This window comes from Nerophis ophidion, linkage group LG16 (assembly GCF_033978795.1).
Source record: "Nerophis ophidion isolate RoL-2023_Sa linkage group LG16, RoL_Noph_v1.0, whole genome shotgun sequence".
NCBI lineage: Eukaryota > Metazoa > Chordata > Actinopteri > Syngnathiformes > Syngnathidae > Nerophis > Nerophis ophidion.
In genome coordinates this window covers 37910859-37926884 of record NC_084626.1, presented here as the reverse complement: position 1 = coordinate 37926884, position 16026 = coordinate 37910859, and the positions used below count along the sequence as shown (strand labels likewise).

At 39.4% G+C, this 16026-nt stretch overlaps 1 protein-coding gene across 3 annotated transcripts in view; it reads right to left on the bottom strand.

Annotated features, from left to right (window-relative positions):
• The window catches only part of LOC133535366 (inositol 1,4,5-trisphosphate receptor type 1), a 208308-nt gene that overhangs the window by 69208 nt on the left and 123074 nt on the right, over nucleotides 1-16026 (bottom strand). For 2 of the 3 annotated variants that reach the window (XM_061875143.1, XM_061875144.1), the window contains 2 exons: nucleotides 13836-13883; nucleotides 7291-7423 (listed from right to left, as the gene is read on the bottom strand). In XM_061875143.1, the coding sequence (XP_061731127.1) occupies nucleotides 7291-7423; nucleotides 13836-13883 (181 nt within the window). The remainder of the gene's footprint in view (nucleotides 1-7290; nucleotides 7424-13835; nucleotides 13884-16026) is intronic. The other variant, XM_061875145.1, reaches the window with a different exon arrangement.

Genomic DNA, 16026 nt, shown 5'->3' with positions numbered 1-16026 from the left:
CAAGGAGACTACGGTCCACCTTAGCATACTGAAAGAACTTAACTTTATGGCGAGTATAGATGGAAGAAAGCACAGGAACGGTGACATTTATAAAAAAGTGTGTGAAGACTTGCGCGATGCTGGCTATGTTTGGACAACCGAGCAGGTTAAGTATTGCTGGAAGACGCTCAAGATGGCATACTAAAAGGCTTCTTCTTTTTCTGTTTGTTTGTAGCTATTTTGGGAACCCGAAATACGATAACTTGGTGGGACCACCCCGATCTCGCAAACTCACGTTGCCTCGAGATATCATTTAACCAAATCACGACTGAGGCGGCGACTTGTCCAGGGTGTACCCCGCCTTCCGCCCGATTGTAGCTGAGATAGGCGCCAGCGCCCCCCGCGACCCCAAAAGGGAATAAGCGGTAGAAAATGGATGGATGGATGGACGACTGAAACGGTTTTCAGCTAGAGACTCCTACTTCACATGTAAACGGCACACACCAGTTCTCGCAGGGCATGTAAACACCGTAAACCTAACAATTGGAAAACTAACCTCCGAAAGAAAACTGAACAGCAGGAGACTAAAAACATTTGGAAATGCTCATGTAACCGCAGTCACAGACACACTATTGTACAACAAAGCAGTCTGCACAAACAGGATATCCAGGGGTCTTCCTCTATGACCACATGTTGAATGAGTATGATCTTCCATTCACTCAGTTTCCATATTGCTTATCTTTAATAGTAGGGTCATGGGTGAGCTGGAGCCTATTCCAGTTGACTATAATCAGGGCACCATTTAATCAGAGTACACATTCACACAACCATTCACACCAATGGACAATTTAAAGTTTCCAATTAAGCTAACATGCAAACATGCAAACATTTGGCATTTGGAAGAAAATTAAAGAGAAGCTGGAGAAAACCCACACAAAGAATATTGTTTAAATATACTATTTATTTCATAGCGATTCAAACCCTGAGGCTAACATGCTAATCACTCTGTCACCGTACCGCGGTAACCTTCCCTTTTGGGTAAAATGCAACACAAAATAGGCACAACTGCAACATTTTCTATAAGTCCTGTGATTATCATACAAGCGATCCTGTTCTGTCTCCCTGTAATGTTTGTCTGCTCTTCAATGGGATTGTGCAGAAAATGTTAGTTTCCCCTTTGGGTATTATTAAAGTATTTCTGATTCTGATTCTGATGTCTGGTATCAGCAACAAAAACTGGAATAAAATGATTTGGCAGAGATAGAACACTTTGGTATTTGACTGCAGTCTGTAACACAATGAATGCGTTATCAGGCAGTGATAAGACAGAGGCGCTCTGTGTGCTCAAAGGGCACCGCAGTGCACAACTTTGGAGGTGATAAGAGCTCAGGGTCAGACAGATAGAGAGGCCTGTCCTTGCATAAGACACAGAGAGACACTTGTTTTACTACAGCTTTATTACACATAAACATTTTGGCTAAATTATAGGAAGATGTTTTAGCTGGACTTTAGCCCTTAATGTTGTCATGATTGGCCCCTCAATAGAACTCAACAGATGGTGAAATCAATGTTGTCATGCATGTCTGGCATCTTGATGAGAGCTACTACAAGATATACAATGTTATGTTTTGCAAATGATTAGTAATCACCAGTTACTAATTAGGCACAACGTCTTGTTTTTTGAAGTATAAATATTCAGGGTTTTCGTACCAGCCGCTGGACTAGATCAGAGTCTATGAGCACGAATTGATGAAACCTACTCGGATGACAAACCAAATCAGGGGATTCTAAAATCCCCTGACAAGTAGGGAAACCTGCAAAACAGGCTTGTAGGGATAATATAGCCTCTGTGTTTTTTCCTGGCCTAACATATATTCCGCTCTACCCCGGTATTGAGCATTGTATAAAGGATAAATCACAGAAAACTCAACTATATATATATATATATATATATATATATATATATATATATATATATATATATATATATAAATATATATATATATATATATATACTATATATATATATATATATATATATACATATATGTATATTGTATATATATATATGTATATATACACACACACATATATATGTATATATATATATATATATATATATATATATATATATATATATATATATATATATACTACACATTTATATATATATATATATATATATATATGTACACCGTTGCAATTAAAAGTTTACATACACTTACATAATGTCATGGTTGTCTTGAATTTCCAATACTTTCGACAACTCTTATTTTTTTGTTATATTGTGATTGGAGCACATACCTGTACTTCACAACGGTCACAAAAAACATTCCTGAAGTTTGGTTCTTTAATTAATTTATTATGGGTCTACTGAAAATGTGACCAAATCTGCTGGGTCAAAAGTATACATACATCAATGTTAATATTTGGTTACATGTCCCTTGGCAAGTTTCACTGCAATAAGGTGCTTTTGGTAGCCATCCACAAGCTTTTGGCTAGCTTCCAGTTGAATTTTTGACCACTCCTCTTGACAAAATTGACGCAGTTCAGCTAAATGTGTTGGTTTTCTGACATGGACTTGTTTCTTCAGCATTGGCCACTCATTTAAGTCGGGACTTTGGGAAGGCCATTGTAAAGCCTTAATTCTAGCCTGATTTAGCCGTTCCTTTACCACTTTTGACGTGTGTTTGGGGTCATTCTCCTGTTGGAACACGCAATTGTGCCCGAGACCCAACCCCAGGGCTGATGATTTTAGGTTGTCCTTAAATATTTGAGGTAATCCTCTTTTTTCATTGTCCCATTTAAAGCACCAGTTTCATTGGCACAAAACGGGCCCAGAGCATGCTTGACGGTAGGATGATGTTCCTGGGATTAAAGGCCTCGCCTTTTTTCCTCCAAACATATTGCTGGGTATTGTGGCCAAACATCAACATTTTTGTTTCATCTGACCACAGAACAAAAAAGTAAGAGTTGTAGAAAGTATTGGAAACTCAAGACAGCCATGACATTATGTTCTTTACAAGTGTATGTAAACTTTTGATCATGACTGTATATATATATATATATATATATATATATATATATATATACAAGCTAAATATTTTTAAAAGTATTTCCGTGAGAGCCATATAATTATTTTTTTTTAAACACTGAATACAACTAAATGCGTGCATTTTTGAGTAAGACCAACATTTTTGGAGGATAACAAGTATTTTATTCTTTTGAATAACGTTGTTATTCTAAAGCTAAACAACAAATAAAATACTTCTTACCGTTAATGCGACTTCTTGAACAGGTGCGGTAGAACCGGATGGATTAAAATGGATGAGAATGTTTTATATTTTGAACGTTATTTTTAACACTGTGATTACCAGTGGAATTATTCATTACTTATCGTGTTAAGCAATGTCAGCTAAGATTTATCTGAGAGCCAGGTGCAGTCATCAAAAGAGCCACAGGTTCCCTACACCTGATATAAAATTATATAATATATATATATATATATATATATATATATATATGTATACACACATATAATGTACATATATATACAGTATATATATATATATATATATATATACACACACACACACACACACACACAAACATATATATAATAATATTAATACTTTTTTTGGTATAGCACTTTTCAATGTACTCAGAGACGCTTTACAAAATGTAAAACAGTTCAAAGTAATAATATATAATATAGGAAATATATGTGTATGTATATATGTATGTATATGTATTTTACTATGTACTGCTTTTATATCTCCTATATTATTACTTTGAACTGATTCAGATTTTGTATATATATATATATATATATATATATATATATATATATATATATATATACATCCATCCATTTTATTCCGCTTGTCCATTTCAGGGTTACAGGGGGTGCTGGAGCCAATCTCAGCTGCTTTCAGGCGGAAGGCGGGTTACACCCTGGACAATATATAACCAATATACATACGCATATTTACTGTATGTATATATACAACCCCCGTTTCCATATGAGTTGGGAAATTGTATTAGATGTAAATATAAACTGAATACAATGATTTGCAAATCATTTTCAACCCATATTAAATTTAATGCATTACAAAGACAAGATATTTGATGTTCAAACTCATAACCTTCATCTTTTTTTTTGCCACTAATTATTTACTTTGAGTTTCTTGGCTGCAACACGTGCCAAAGTAGTTGGGAAAGGGCATGTTAACCACTGTGTTACATCACATTTTCTTTTAACAACACTCAATAAACGTTTGGCAACTGAGGAAACTAAAAGTGTAATTCCTTCCCATTCTTGTTTTATGCAGAGCTTCAGTCGTTCAACAGTCCGGGGTCTCCGCTGTCGTATTTTACGCTTCGTAATGCGCCACACAATTTCGTTGAGAGACAGGTCTGGACTGCAGGCAGGCTACGAAAGTACCCGCACTCTTTTTTTAACGAAGCCACGCTGTTGTAACACGTGCTGAATTTGGCTTGGCATTGTCTTGCTGAAATAAGCAGGGGCGTCCATGAAAAAGACGGCGCTTGGATGGCAACATATGTTGTTCCAAAACCTGTATGTACCTTTCAGCATTAATGGTGCCTTCACAGATGTGTAAGTTACCCATGCCTTGGGCACTAATGCACCCCCATACCATCACAGATACTGGCTTTTGAACTTTGCGTCGATAACAGTCTGGATGGTTTGCTTCCCCTTTGGTCCGGATGACACGATGTCAAATATTTCCAGAAACAATTTGAAATGTGGACTCATCAGACCACAGAACACTTTTCCACTTTGAATCAGTCCATCTTAGAAGATCTCGAGCCCAGAGAAGCCGGCGGTGTTTCTGGATGTTGTTGATAAATGGCTTTCGCTTTGCATAGTAGAGCTTTAACTCGCACTTACAGATGTAGCAACGAACTGTATTTAGTGAGAGTAGTTTTCTGAAGTGTTCCTTAGCCCATGTGGTGATATCCTTTAGAGATTGATGTCGGTTTTTGATACGGTGCCCTCTGAGGGATCAAAAGGTCACGGTCATTCAACGTTGGTTTCCGGCCATGCCGCTCACATGGAGAGATTTCTCCAGATTCACCGAACCTTTTGATGATATTATGGACCGTAGATGTTAAAATCCCAAAATTTCTTGCAATTGCACTTTAAAAAACGTTCTTAAACTGTTTGACTATTTGCTCACGCAGTTGTGGACAAAGTGGTGTACCTCGCCCCATCCTTTCTTGTGAAAGACCGAGCATTTTTTGGGAAGCTGTTTTTATACCCAATCATGGCACCCACCTGTTCCCAATTAGCCTGCACACCTGTGGGATGTTCCAAATAAGTGTTTGATGAGCATTCCTCAACTTTGTCAGTATTTATTGCCACCTTTCCCAACTTTTTTGTCAAGCGTTTCTGGCATCAAATTCCAAAGTTAATGATTATTTGCACACAAAAAAAATATTTATGAGTGTGAACATCAAACATGTTGTCTTTGTAGCATAGTCAACTGGATATGGGTTGAAAATTATTTGCAAATTTCCCAACTCATATGGAAACAGGGTTTTTACTTGTATATATACAAACCCTGTTTCCATATGAGTTGGGAAATTGTGTTAGATGTAAATATAAACAGAATACAATGTTTTGCAAATCATTTTCATCCCATATTTAGTTGACTATGCTACAAAGACAACATATTTGATGTTCAAACTGATAAACATTTTTTTTGTTGCAAATAATCATTAACATTAGAATTTGATGCCAGCAACACATGACAAAGAAGTTGGGAAAGGTGGCAATAAATACTGATAAAGTTGAGGAATGCTCATCAAACACTTATATGGAACATCCCACAGGTGTGCAGGCTAATTGGGAACAGTTGGGTGCCATGATTGGGTATAAAAGCAGATTCCAAGAAATGCTAAGTAATCCACAAACAAGAATGGGGTGAGGGTCACCACTTTGTAAGCAAATTGTCGAACAGTTTTAGAACAACATTTCTCAACGGGCTATTGCAAGGAATTTAGGGATTTTACCATCTACGGTCAGTAAATTAATCAAAAGGTTCAGAGAATCTGGAGAAATCATTGCACGTAAGCGATGATATTATGGACCTTTGATCCCTCAGGCGGTACTACATCAAAAACCGACCTCAGTGTGTAAAGGATATCACCACATGGTCTCAGGAAAACTTCATAAAACCACTGTGAGTAACTACAGTTGGTCGCAAATTAAAACTCTACTATGGAAAGTCAAACCCATTTATCAACAATATCCTAGAACGTCGCCGGCTTGGCTGGACCCGAGCTCACCTAAGATGGACTGATGTAAAGTGGAAAGGTGTTCTGTGGTCTGACGAGTCCACATTTCAAATTATATTTGGAAACAGAGGACGTGGTGTCCTCCAGAACAAAGAGGAAAATAACCATTTGGATTGGCGCAAAATTCAAAAGCCAGCATCTGTGACGGTATGGGGGTGTATTAGTGCCCAAGGCATGGGTAACTTACACATCTGTGAAGGCACCATTAATGCTGAAAGGTCAATACAGGTTTTGAAGCAACATATGTTGTCATCCAAGCAACGTTATCATGGACGGCCCTGTTTATTTCAGCAAGACAAGTGTTACAACACTGTGGCTTCGTAAAAAAAGAGTGCGGGTACTTTCCTGGCCCGCCTGCAGTCCAGACCTGTCTCCCATCGAAAATGTGTGGCGCATTATGAAGCGTAAAATACGACAGGGGAGACCCCGGACTGTTGAACGACTGAAGCTCTACATAAAACAAAAATGGGAAAGAATTCCACTTTCAAAGCTTCAACAATTAGTTTCCTCAGTTCCCAAACGTTTATTGAGTGTTGTTAAAAGAAAAGGTGATGTAACACAGTGGTGAACATGTCCTTTCCCAACTACTTTGGCACGTGTTGCAGCCATGAAATTCTTACAATTATTATTTGCAAAAAAAAATAAAGTTTATGAGTTTGAACATCAAATATCTTGTCTTTGTAGTGCATTCAATTGAATATGGGTTGAAAAAGATTTGCAAATCATTGTATTCCGTTTATATTTACATCTAACACAATTTCTCAACTCATATGGAACCGGGTTTGTGGTATATATATATATATATATGTATATATATATATATATATATACATATATATATATATACATATATATATACACACACACACATATATAGGAATTTATAAAATTATACTCCATTTTTCAGGGATTACCTCATTTGATCCTTAGTGATTGTAACTTCAAAAGTTGAAAAAAAGCAAGTGTGCTTTCAGCGTTAGTATTAAATACCTGACTGGTTTTTGCTGGGTCCGACGGCGCTGAGGGGGCCACTGGCGAATGACGTCAAGCTGTCTCTCCGCCCACCACTCCGATGGAAGTTGCCATAGTAACGGTTCACCAGAATCTGCCTCAGTGCCTCGCCCTATCACGGGGAAGGAAATACAAATGCGATGACATGATTGCAGCCATGTGGCGGAAGGAGTAGTTGTGTAACAGGGGACAGTCATCATCAGCTTTGTACGGGGAATCTTCACCATCGCCATCATCATCACCAGGGGTCCTCAAGTAAGCAGAAACTTTGCATCATAAAAAAAGGAGAAGTAAACAGTGGTTTCAGAAAAATATTATGTCATTCACCACCTTCTTGGCCCAAACTGTGCTTGTTGTCATAGTGAGTGACCCTTCCTAATGACAATGTCGGGATGCAGTTTTCTCAAACACAGACCTGGGGCCAACTCTCCCACACTGTGACTCATCAACTGTTGAGCATTAAGCAGCACGACTCTGCTGTTGTTATGGCAACCGCAGCCAGTGGCTACCTGACAGACCTCCCATGTGACAAAGTGAAGGAAACGAAAGAAAATGCGTGTGTTTGAGTTGGTGTGAGTGTGATTACGTGACAAGTCTGTCAAACCTGTACGGTCCCTGATGGCTGGTTATGTAAGACAAAGTTGTGCTCCAAAGGTCATGATTATATTGTGTTGGTAGCGTGATGAAAAGTTAATTATCACCTGTGATCATTGTGTGTCAGTCACACAGTGCAAATACAATCAGCTCTGCTGCCACAATCTTTTTTGAATGTTTAAAGATGCACACTTGATTACACAACTAGTGAAGAAAAAATGTATAGGAAACTGTGTGTGGATGTTGAGGAGTTGAAGCTGAACTGTTGCACGAAATATGTGGAATTACCAGGAAAAAGGGAATTTGCAGGATGTGGAAAACAGTTGGCCCAAATGTTTTGATGATGAATGGTTTGACTCGGTTTAGAAATGTGGAAACCATTCATTTTAATGGATTTTTTTAGGCCAGAACATATGCGAAAATCAGGAATTACAAAATAAAATGGCCTAAAGTTTGCAGCACGGTGGAGGAAGGGTTAGTGCCTGTGCCTCACAATACGAAGGTCCTGGGTCTTTCTGTGTGGAGTATGAATGTTCTCTGCGTGGGTTCCCTTCGGGTACTCTGGCTTCCTCTAACCTCCAAAGACATGCACCTGGGGATAGGTTGGCCCGAGTGTGTGAATGTGATTGATTGATTGATTGAACCTTTTATTAGTAGATTGCACAGTACAGTACATATTCCGTACAATTGACCACTAAATGATAACACCCGAAAAGGTTTTTCAACTTGTTTAAGTTGGGGTCCACGTTAATCAATTCATGGTACAAATATATACTATCAGCATAATACAATCATCACACAAGTTAATCATCAGAGTATATGCATAGAATTATTTGCAATCCGGGGGGATGGGATGTGGAGGGTGTTGGGGCGGCGGGGTTAGGTTTGGTTGCTATCAGCACTTCGGTCACCAACAATTGTATCATCTGAGAAATGGACATTGTAACAGTGAAGGTCTGACTTTGTAGGATATGTACAGTGAGCAGTGAACATAGTGAGCTCAGAGAGCATAAGAACAAGTACATACATTTGATTATTAACAATCCTGGGAGGTGGGATGTGGTGGGGGGAGGGGGTTAGGCTAGTGTTTAGTTGCCTGGAGGTGTTCTTTTAGTGCTGTTTTGAAGGAGGATAGAGATGCACCTTCTTTTACATCTGTTGGCAGTGCATTCCATATTGATGTGGCATAGAAGGAGAATGAGTTAAGACATTTTTCAGATCGGAATCTGGGTTTAACATGGTTTGTGGAGCTCCCCTTGATGTTGTGGTTATAGCGGTCATTTACGTTATGGAAGTAGTTTGACATGTACTTCGGTATCAGGGAGGTGTAGCAAATGTTATAGACTCGGCTAAACGCAAGTTGTTTTATTCTGTCCTCCACCCTGAGCCAGCCGACTTTGGAGAAGTGGGTAAGAGTGGGGTGAGATCTGGAGTGGAGGTCTAGAAGTAACCTGACTAGCTTGTTCTGGGATGTTTGGAGTCTAGATTTGAGGGTTTTGGAGGTGCTGGGGTACCAGGAGGTGCATGCGTGATTGAAAAAGGGGTTGAATGAGAGTTCCCACTAGAATCTTCAAGGTGCTTTTGTTGATCAGAGAGGAAATTTTGGTTGACCTTTTTGAATACCTTGGTTGCCATTTTATCACAGGAAAGATTAGCCTCTAGAATGGAACCTAGGTAGGTGACCTCATCTTTCCTGGTGATAACAACGTCCCCCTCTTTAATAGTGAAGTCACTGATTTTCTTAAGGTTCATTTGGGACCCAAATAGGATGGATTCAGTTTCACCTAAGTGTATGGATAGCTAATTGTCAGCGAGCCAGGTTCAAATTCTACAGAGTTCGGCACTGAGGATTTTTTTCCACCTGTGACTTGTCCTTGCCGGATACCAGCAGGGCCGAGTGATCTGCAAACAGGAACAATTCACAGTCGCTTGCTGATGACATGTCGTTTACCTATATTAGGAACAGAAAAGGCCCTAATATATTGCCTTGGGGGACTCCACAGCTTACTGAGAGGGGGGAAGGGCACACAGTGCCGTTCACCTCTACCACCTGTTTCCACCCCTCTAAGTAAGATTGCATCCAGCTCGATGAGGTTTTATCAAATCCGATTGCTCTGAGCTAATCCAACAGTATAGTGTGGTTAACAGTGTCAAAGGCCTTCTGAAGGTCCAGCATGACCATGCCGGAGTATTTGCCTGCATCCACCTCATGTTTGATGTGGTCGGTCAGATAGAGAAGGCCTGTGTCAGTGAAGTGGTTAGTTCTGAAGCTGGATTGGAATTTGTACATGAGTTTTTTAGTGGCAAAGTATGTATCTACCTGTTCATAAACTATTTTTTCCATTACTTTCGAAATTGAACTTAGAATAGAAACAGGTCTGTAGTTACCAGGTTCTAATTTGCTTCCTTTTTTAAAAAGGGGAGTTACTCTTGCTATCTTGAAATCTTTTGGTACTTGGTCTTTTTGAATTGAGAGGTTTATTATGTGTGTGATGATTGGGGCAATGGTGGTGGCAGAGTCCCTGAGGAATCTGGAGGGGATATTGTCAAGGCCAGTGGCCTTGTTTAGGTGGCGCGCGCTCAATTAGTAAGTGTGAATGTTGTCTGTCTCTCTGTTTTGGCCCTTCGATGAGGTGGCAACATGTCCAGGGTGTACCCTGCCTTACGCCCGAATGCAGCTGAGATGGGCTCCAGCACTCCCCGCGATGCCGAAAGGGACAATCCATAATAAATGGATAAAGGGTTTGGCTCAAAGTCCTGCATGCGAGCCATTTCAGCAAAACAAGTCCAGAATGTGCGATGTACTAATGCAGGATGAACTAAAATAACAGTAAATATCCTGTATCCTGCAAATTGATCTGACTGCATATTTAATAAATTGGATAAGCGGAGGAAAATGGATGAATGGAAGGAATTTAAAAGATTAAATAATCTTGAAAACTTGCAAAAGTAGCCTTTGTGCACACTTACAAAGTTACACCTTACAATGAAATGTAATGTTATATTTTTTTGCATACTTACTTCTTATCACAACTATATTTGAAGTTTATTGTCTTAAACATTCTAAAATAGAATACATACTTTAGCAGTGTTCCTGGATTTAACACCCCCCCTTCTTTTGAAATGTTGAATATTTCACACATCACAGTTAATTGCATCATTCAGATCAACTATTGGTCATGGGAGGACAAAAGTAAGTTTATGAATTATTTTTTCTATATCCATTCATCCAGCCACTAAACTATTGTTTGTCGATCTTAAGGTTGTTTTTTTAAATGATATTTGTTTTTTTTTATTAATTGTACAAATGCTATGTGGCTATATGTCATGTATTTTCTAATTCTATGCTATAAAAAACCTAACTCCTGTTACTCAAACTGCTCATCTTCATCTAAGTAACCTTGCCTGGGATGGGCCAATGCACATTCTGAGTTGTTTAATATGAGTATGATTAGATTAAAAGTTGAAAAAAGTAAGAAATTTAAGTTTATGTTGAAAGTGTTACGAGTAAATGGCACTGATGCGGTGGAATGTTCCAGGGCCGCCCCACCCTATACACTGATCACGCACTGTGGGTTAGGCCCTGTGATCCATAGGGACTCGTTTTGCATGAATAACTGCATGTACAATATCAATTACTAAATGACAGGGCGCTTCGTATGAAATTTGACCACAAACGTAGTCGTTGCATGTAAAACATGCATCAAATAACATATATGTTACATAAAAAAAAGGATACACACCCAACCATCCATTTATACCGCTTAGCTCTTTTGCGGTCGCGGGGGCAGCTGGAGCTTATCTCAGATACATACTTTTCACTTAAATAAAAAAGTTTTTTTTTTTTTTTTTTTTATAATGGCCAGCTTCAAGTTAATATAGGAGGAAACCGTCATTGGCCCTTTTAATATTTTGGTGTAGGAATTGCTTTGAATCGGTTTAAAAATGTTCAAAGAAGAGTTCCTTATGTCATTTGATTGATAGAAAATGTAGAAATTCTGGAAAAGCGGGAATTTAACCGTGTGAAAGATTGTTATATAATCCGGAATGAGCAGGGTTTTTTTTATGTTTGAATGATTTGGCATGAAAGTTCTGAAATAACTGAACATTTTGATGTTGGAATGGTCTCTGGAGAAATGTGGAAGTAATGTAGCTACAAATACTAATAGTAACATGTCTTAATGCTCTTCAGCGATCACGCAGAATGGGCCCATTTTGTAACATTTTTCCAGCATCTTTTTTTTTTTGCCTAGGCCGTTGATACCCACACTTGACACCGACTGACTTGACTCAAGCTGTCATGCAGCTGCTGACTCTCACAAACTCGTGTCATGATTGTGTTGTGCTGTCAGGTCTGCCTGACCTCGTCCTCTCCCTAAGAAGTAATTGGTAATGAATGACATCACCCTCACACTGTGGCTTTATTTGCAGCGTCTCTAAAAAAAAAGCTTATACAGCACAACTTCAACACCTCCTGTTTATGATTCAATATTGAACTGCTCATAAATCCATCAGTTTGAGGATTACTTTTTAATTATTAAATCCAGCAAGATTCGAGGCTGTCAACTATAACGTTTTTTTTTTTTGGGGGGGGGGGCTTTATCTTTTTCCATCATGCTTTAGCTCTGGGGTGTCAAACGTATGGCCCGCGGGCCGGATTAGGCCCATGAACAGGTTTTATCCGGCCCGCGGGATGAGTTTGCTAAGCATAAAAATGAGCCGAATTTTTTTAATGAAAGAAACCGCTGTTCTAAGTGTGTACACTAGATGTCGCAATAGCAATTCTTTGTATCTTTGTAGATGATGCTACATATAAATATAAATAAACCACCTGATGTTAGTACAGTATCAGTCAAGGAAAATGATCAAACTACATAAATAACATACTGTAATTTTGTTTTGATATTATTTTTTTATCTTGATAGATTGAAAATGAACACCAATTAGTTGACTGATGAACATTATCACATCATTTATTCAGAAAGTATAAATAACGACTGGAGAGGCGGAGCCGGCAGTCTGACAGCAAGGCAGCGCACACCGTAGCCCGCTGCAAGATGGCGGCGAAGAGGCGTGGCCGGCAATCCGACAGCGAGGCCGGGCAGGCCGGGCAGGCCGGGCAGGCCGGAGCCCGGCCCAAGATGGTGGTGAGGAGACGTGGACGGCGATCGAGCGGCGAGGCGGGGAGCCCTGGCAGCGACGCCGCAATCGTTATCAGGTGCGCGGGTCGCCCAGCTGGGCACAATTAATCAATTCGCACTGTATAAAAGGGTGGCAGCCGTGAACGTGGGGGGAGAGAGACGGAGAAAGGAGGCGGACCCAACAGGAGGCGGATGCTGAGCGAGAGCGACGGAGAACGAGAGCGAAAGGGAAATGACGACGTGCTGCTGAAAAGCAGACAGCGGCGCGAGCAGCAGCAATCCGACCAGAGACGTCTTTATTGAAAGAATAAATAAGTCTAAACCTGCCCGTCCTTGGAACCCGGACAGTGCGTGTCTGTCACACCAACAAATAAAGATAGAATACTATTAACCGCACCATGTAAGTGTAAAAAAAACCCCAACAACATTCTGATTTGTACATTTTCAGAATGTGCTTGTTCTATTTTTAAACAAAGAAAACAATTTGAAGTTGTCTTTATTTTTAAGTTATCGTGATTTTACCAGTCCGGCCCACTTGGGAGTAGATTTTTCTCCAAGTGGCCCCCGATCTAAAATTAGTTTGACACCACTGCTCTAGCCAAATCTAATGCTTAACAAGAAAAGCTGGCATAATGTGGGGGTCCTGACTCAATATTATAGAGTCCATTGGAGATAAATGGCTACTTGGTGTCAAATACGACTTTTCTTTCCACGTTTAGATACAACCACATTTTTAGATGTGGGAGTTCTTGGATCTCAGCAGAGCGGCCATGTTTAGCGAGAACTTACCCTTTTCTGGTCCTCCAACAGCTTCTCAGGCTCGTTCTGATCCAGCTGCTGGGATCAGTGTCCAGTGTTAGGCCAAACAGATGCAAGCAAACAGGTTAATGTTCATGCGTCAAGCTTAAACAAGTACAGCACGACACTATCTAGTCCATGCAAACGGCCATGCAAAAGTCGAGTGAGAGTGAGTTGCCAGGACTTCGCCAACAGATGAAATGGTGATGGGTTTAGTTGTACTCAACGGGAAGACACAAGCATGCATGACTCACAAAAAGTTGAAATTATTTGGTTGAATTTTCAGGATACACTAACTAATACAGGTGAATTCTTCAAAGAATCCAGTGCTATTCAACTCGCTGCCCAAATCAGGGCCGGGAACAACAACAGACTGCCCCCCGTGCTCAGTGCAAAACATTTTTGCAGAAAAAAACACTAAGGCACAGAAGAAGACCACCCCAGCCAAAGACATTACAATAATATCTAAATGCGGACATTTATCTACAAAAATATGGACAAGCTTCTGATGGTGACTTTGATGGAAAAGCAGCTTGAAAGGAATAGCTCAGAAGTTTTTTCTCCATAGTAAATGTTGTAAATTAATATTGCAATACTTCATACAACTGTGGAAATATGTGATGCATTTCATTGCATTGTATGCACGTTAGAAATAAACTGAAACTGAACTGAATATAGTATGTTGTAAATTACAAACCCTGTTTCCATATGAGTTGGGAAATTGTGTTAGACGTAAATATAAATGGAATAAAATGATTTGCAAATAATTATCAACCCATTTCAGTTGAATATGCTACAAAGACAACATATTTGATGTTCAAACTGATAAACATTTTTTTTTTTTGCAAATAATCATTAACTTTAGAATTTGATGTCAGCAACACATGACAAAGAAGTTGGGAAAGGTGGCAATAAATACTGATAAAGTTGAGGAATGCTCATCAAACACTTATATGGAACATCCCACAGGTGTGCAGGCTAATTGGGAACAGTTGGGTGCCATGATTGGGTATAAAAGCAGCTTCCATGAAATGTTAAGTAATTCACAAACAAGGATGGGGTGAGGGGTCACCACTTTGTAAGCAAATTGTTGAATAGTTTTATAACAACATTACTCAAAGAGCTATTGCAAGGAATTTAGGGATTTTACCATCTACGGTCCGTAAAATCATCAAAAAGTTCAGAAAATCTGGAGAAATAACTGCACGTAAGCGATGATATTACGGATTTTGATCAGTCAGGCGATACTGCAACAAAAACCGACATCAGTGTGTAAAGGATATCACCACATGGGCTCAGGAACACTTCATAAAACCACTGTCAGTAACTACAGTTGGTCGCTACATATATAAGTGCAAGTTAAAACTCTGCTATGCAAAGCGTAACCCATTTATCAACAATATCCTGAAACGCCGCCGGCTTGGCTGGGCCCGAGCTCACCTAAGATGGACTGATGAAAAAGTTGAAAGGTGTTCTGTGGTCTGAGGAGTCCACATTTCAAATTATATTGACGTGGTTTCCTCCAGAACAAAGAGGAAAATAACCATTCGGATTGTTATAGGCGCAAAGTTCAAAAGCCAGCATGTGTGATGTTTTGGGGGTGTATTAGTGCCCAAGGAGTGGGTAACTTACACATCTGTGAAGGCACCATTAATGCTGAAAAGTCCATAGAGGTTTTGGAACAACATATGTTGTCATCAAAGCAACGTTATCATGGACACCCCTGTTTATTTCAGCAAGACAAGTGTTACAACACCGTGGCTTCTTAAAAAAAGAATGTGGGAAGTTTCCTAGCCCGCCTGCAGTCTAGACCTGTCTACCATCGAAAATGTGTGGCGCATTATGAAGCGTAAAATACGACAGCGGAGACCCCGGACTGTTGAACGACTGAAGCTCTACATAAAACAAGAATGGGAAAGAATTCCACTTTCAAAGCTTCAACAATTAGTTTCCTCAGTTCCCAAACGTTTATTGAGTGTTGTTAAAAGAAAAGGGATGTAACACAGTGGTGAACATGTCCTTTCCCAACTACTTTGGCACATGTTGCAGCCATGAAATTCTAAGTTAATTATTATTTGCAAAAAAATATATATATATGAGTTTGAACATCAAATACCTTGTCTTTGTAGTGCATTCAATTGAATATGCGTTGAAAAGGATTTGCAAATCATTGTATTCCGTT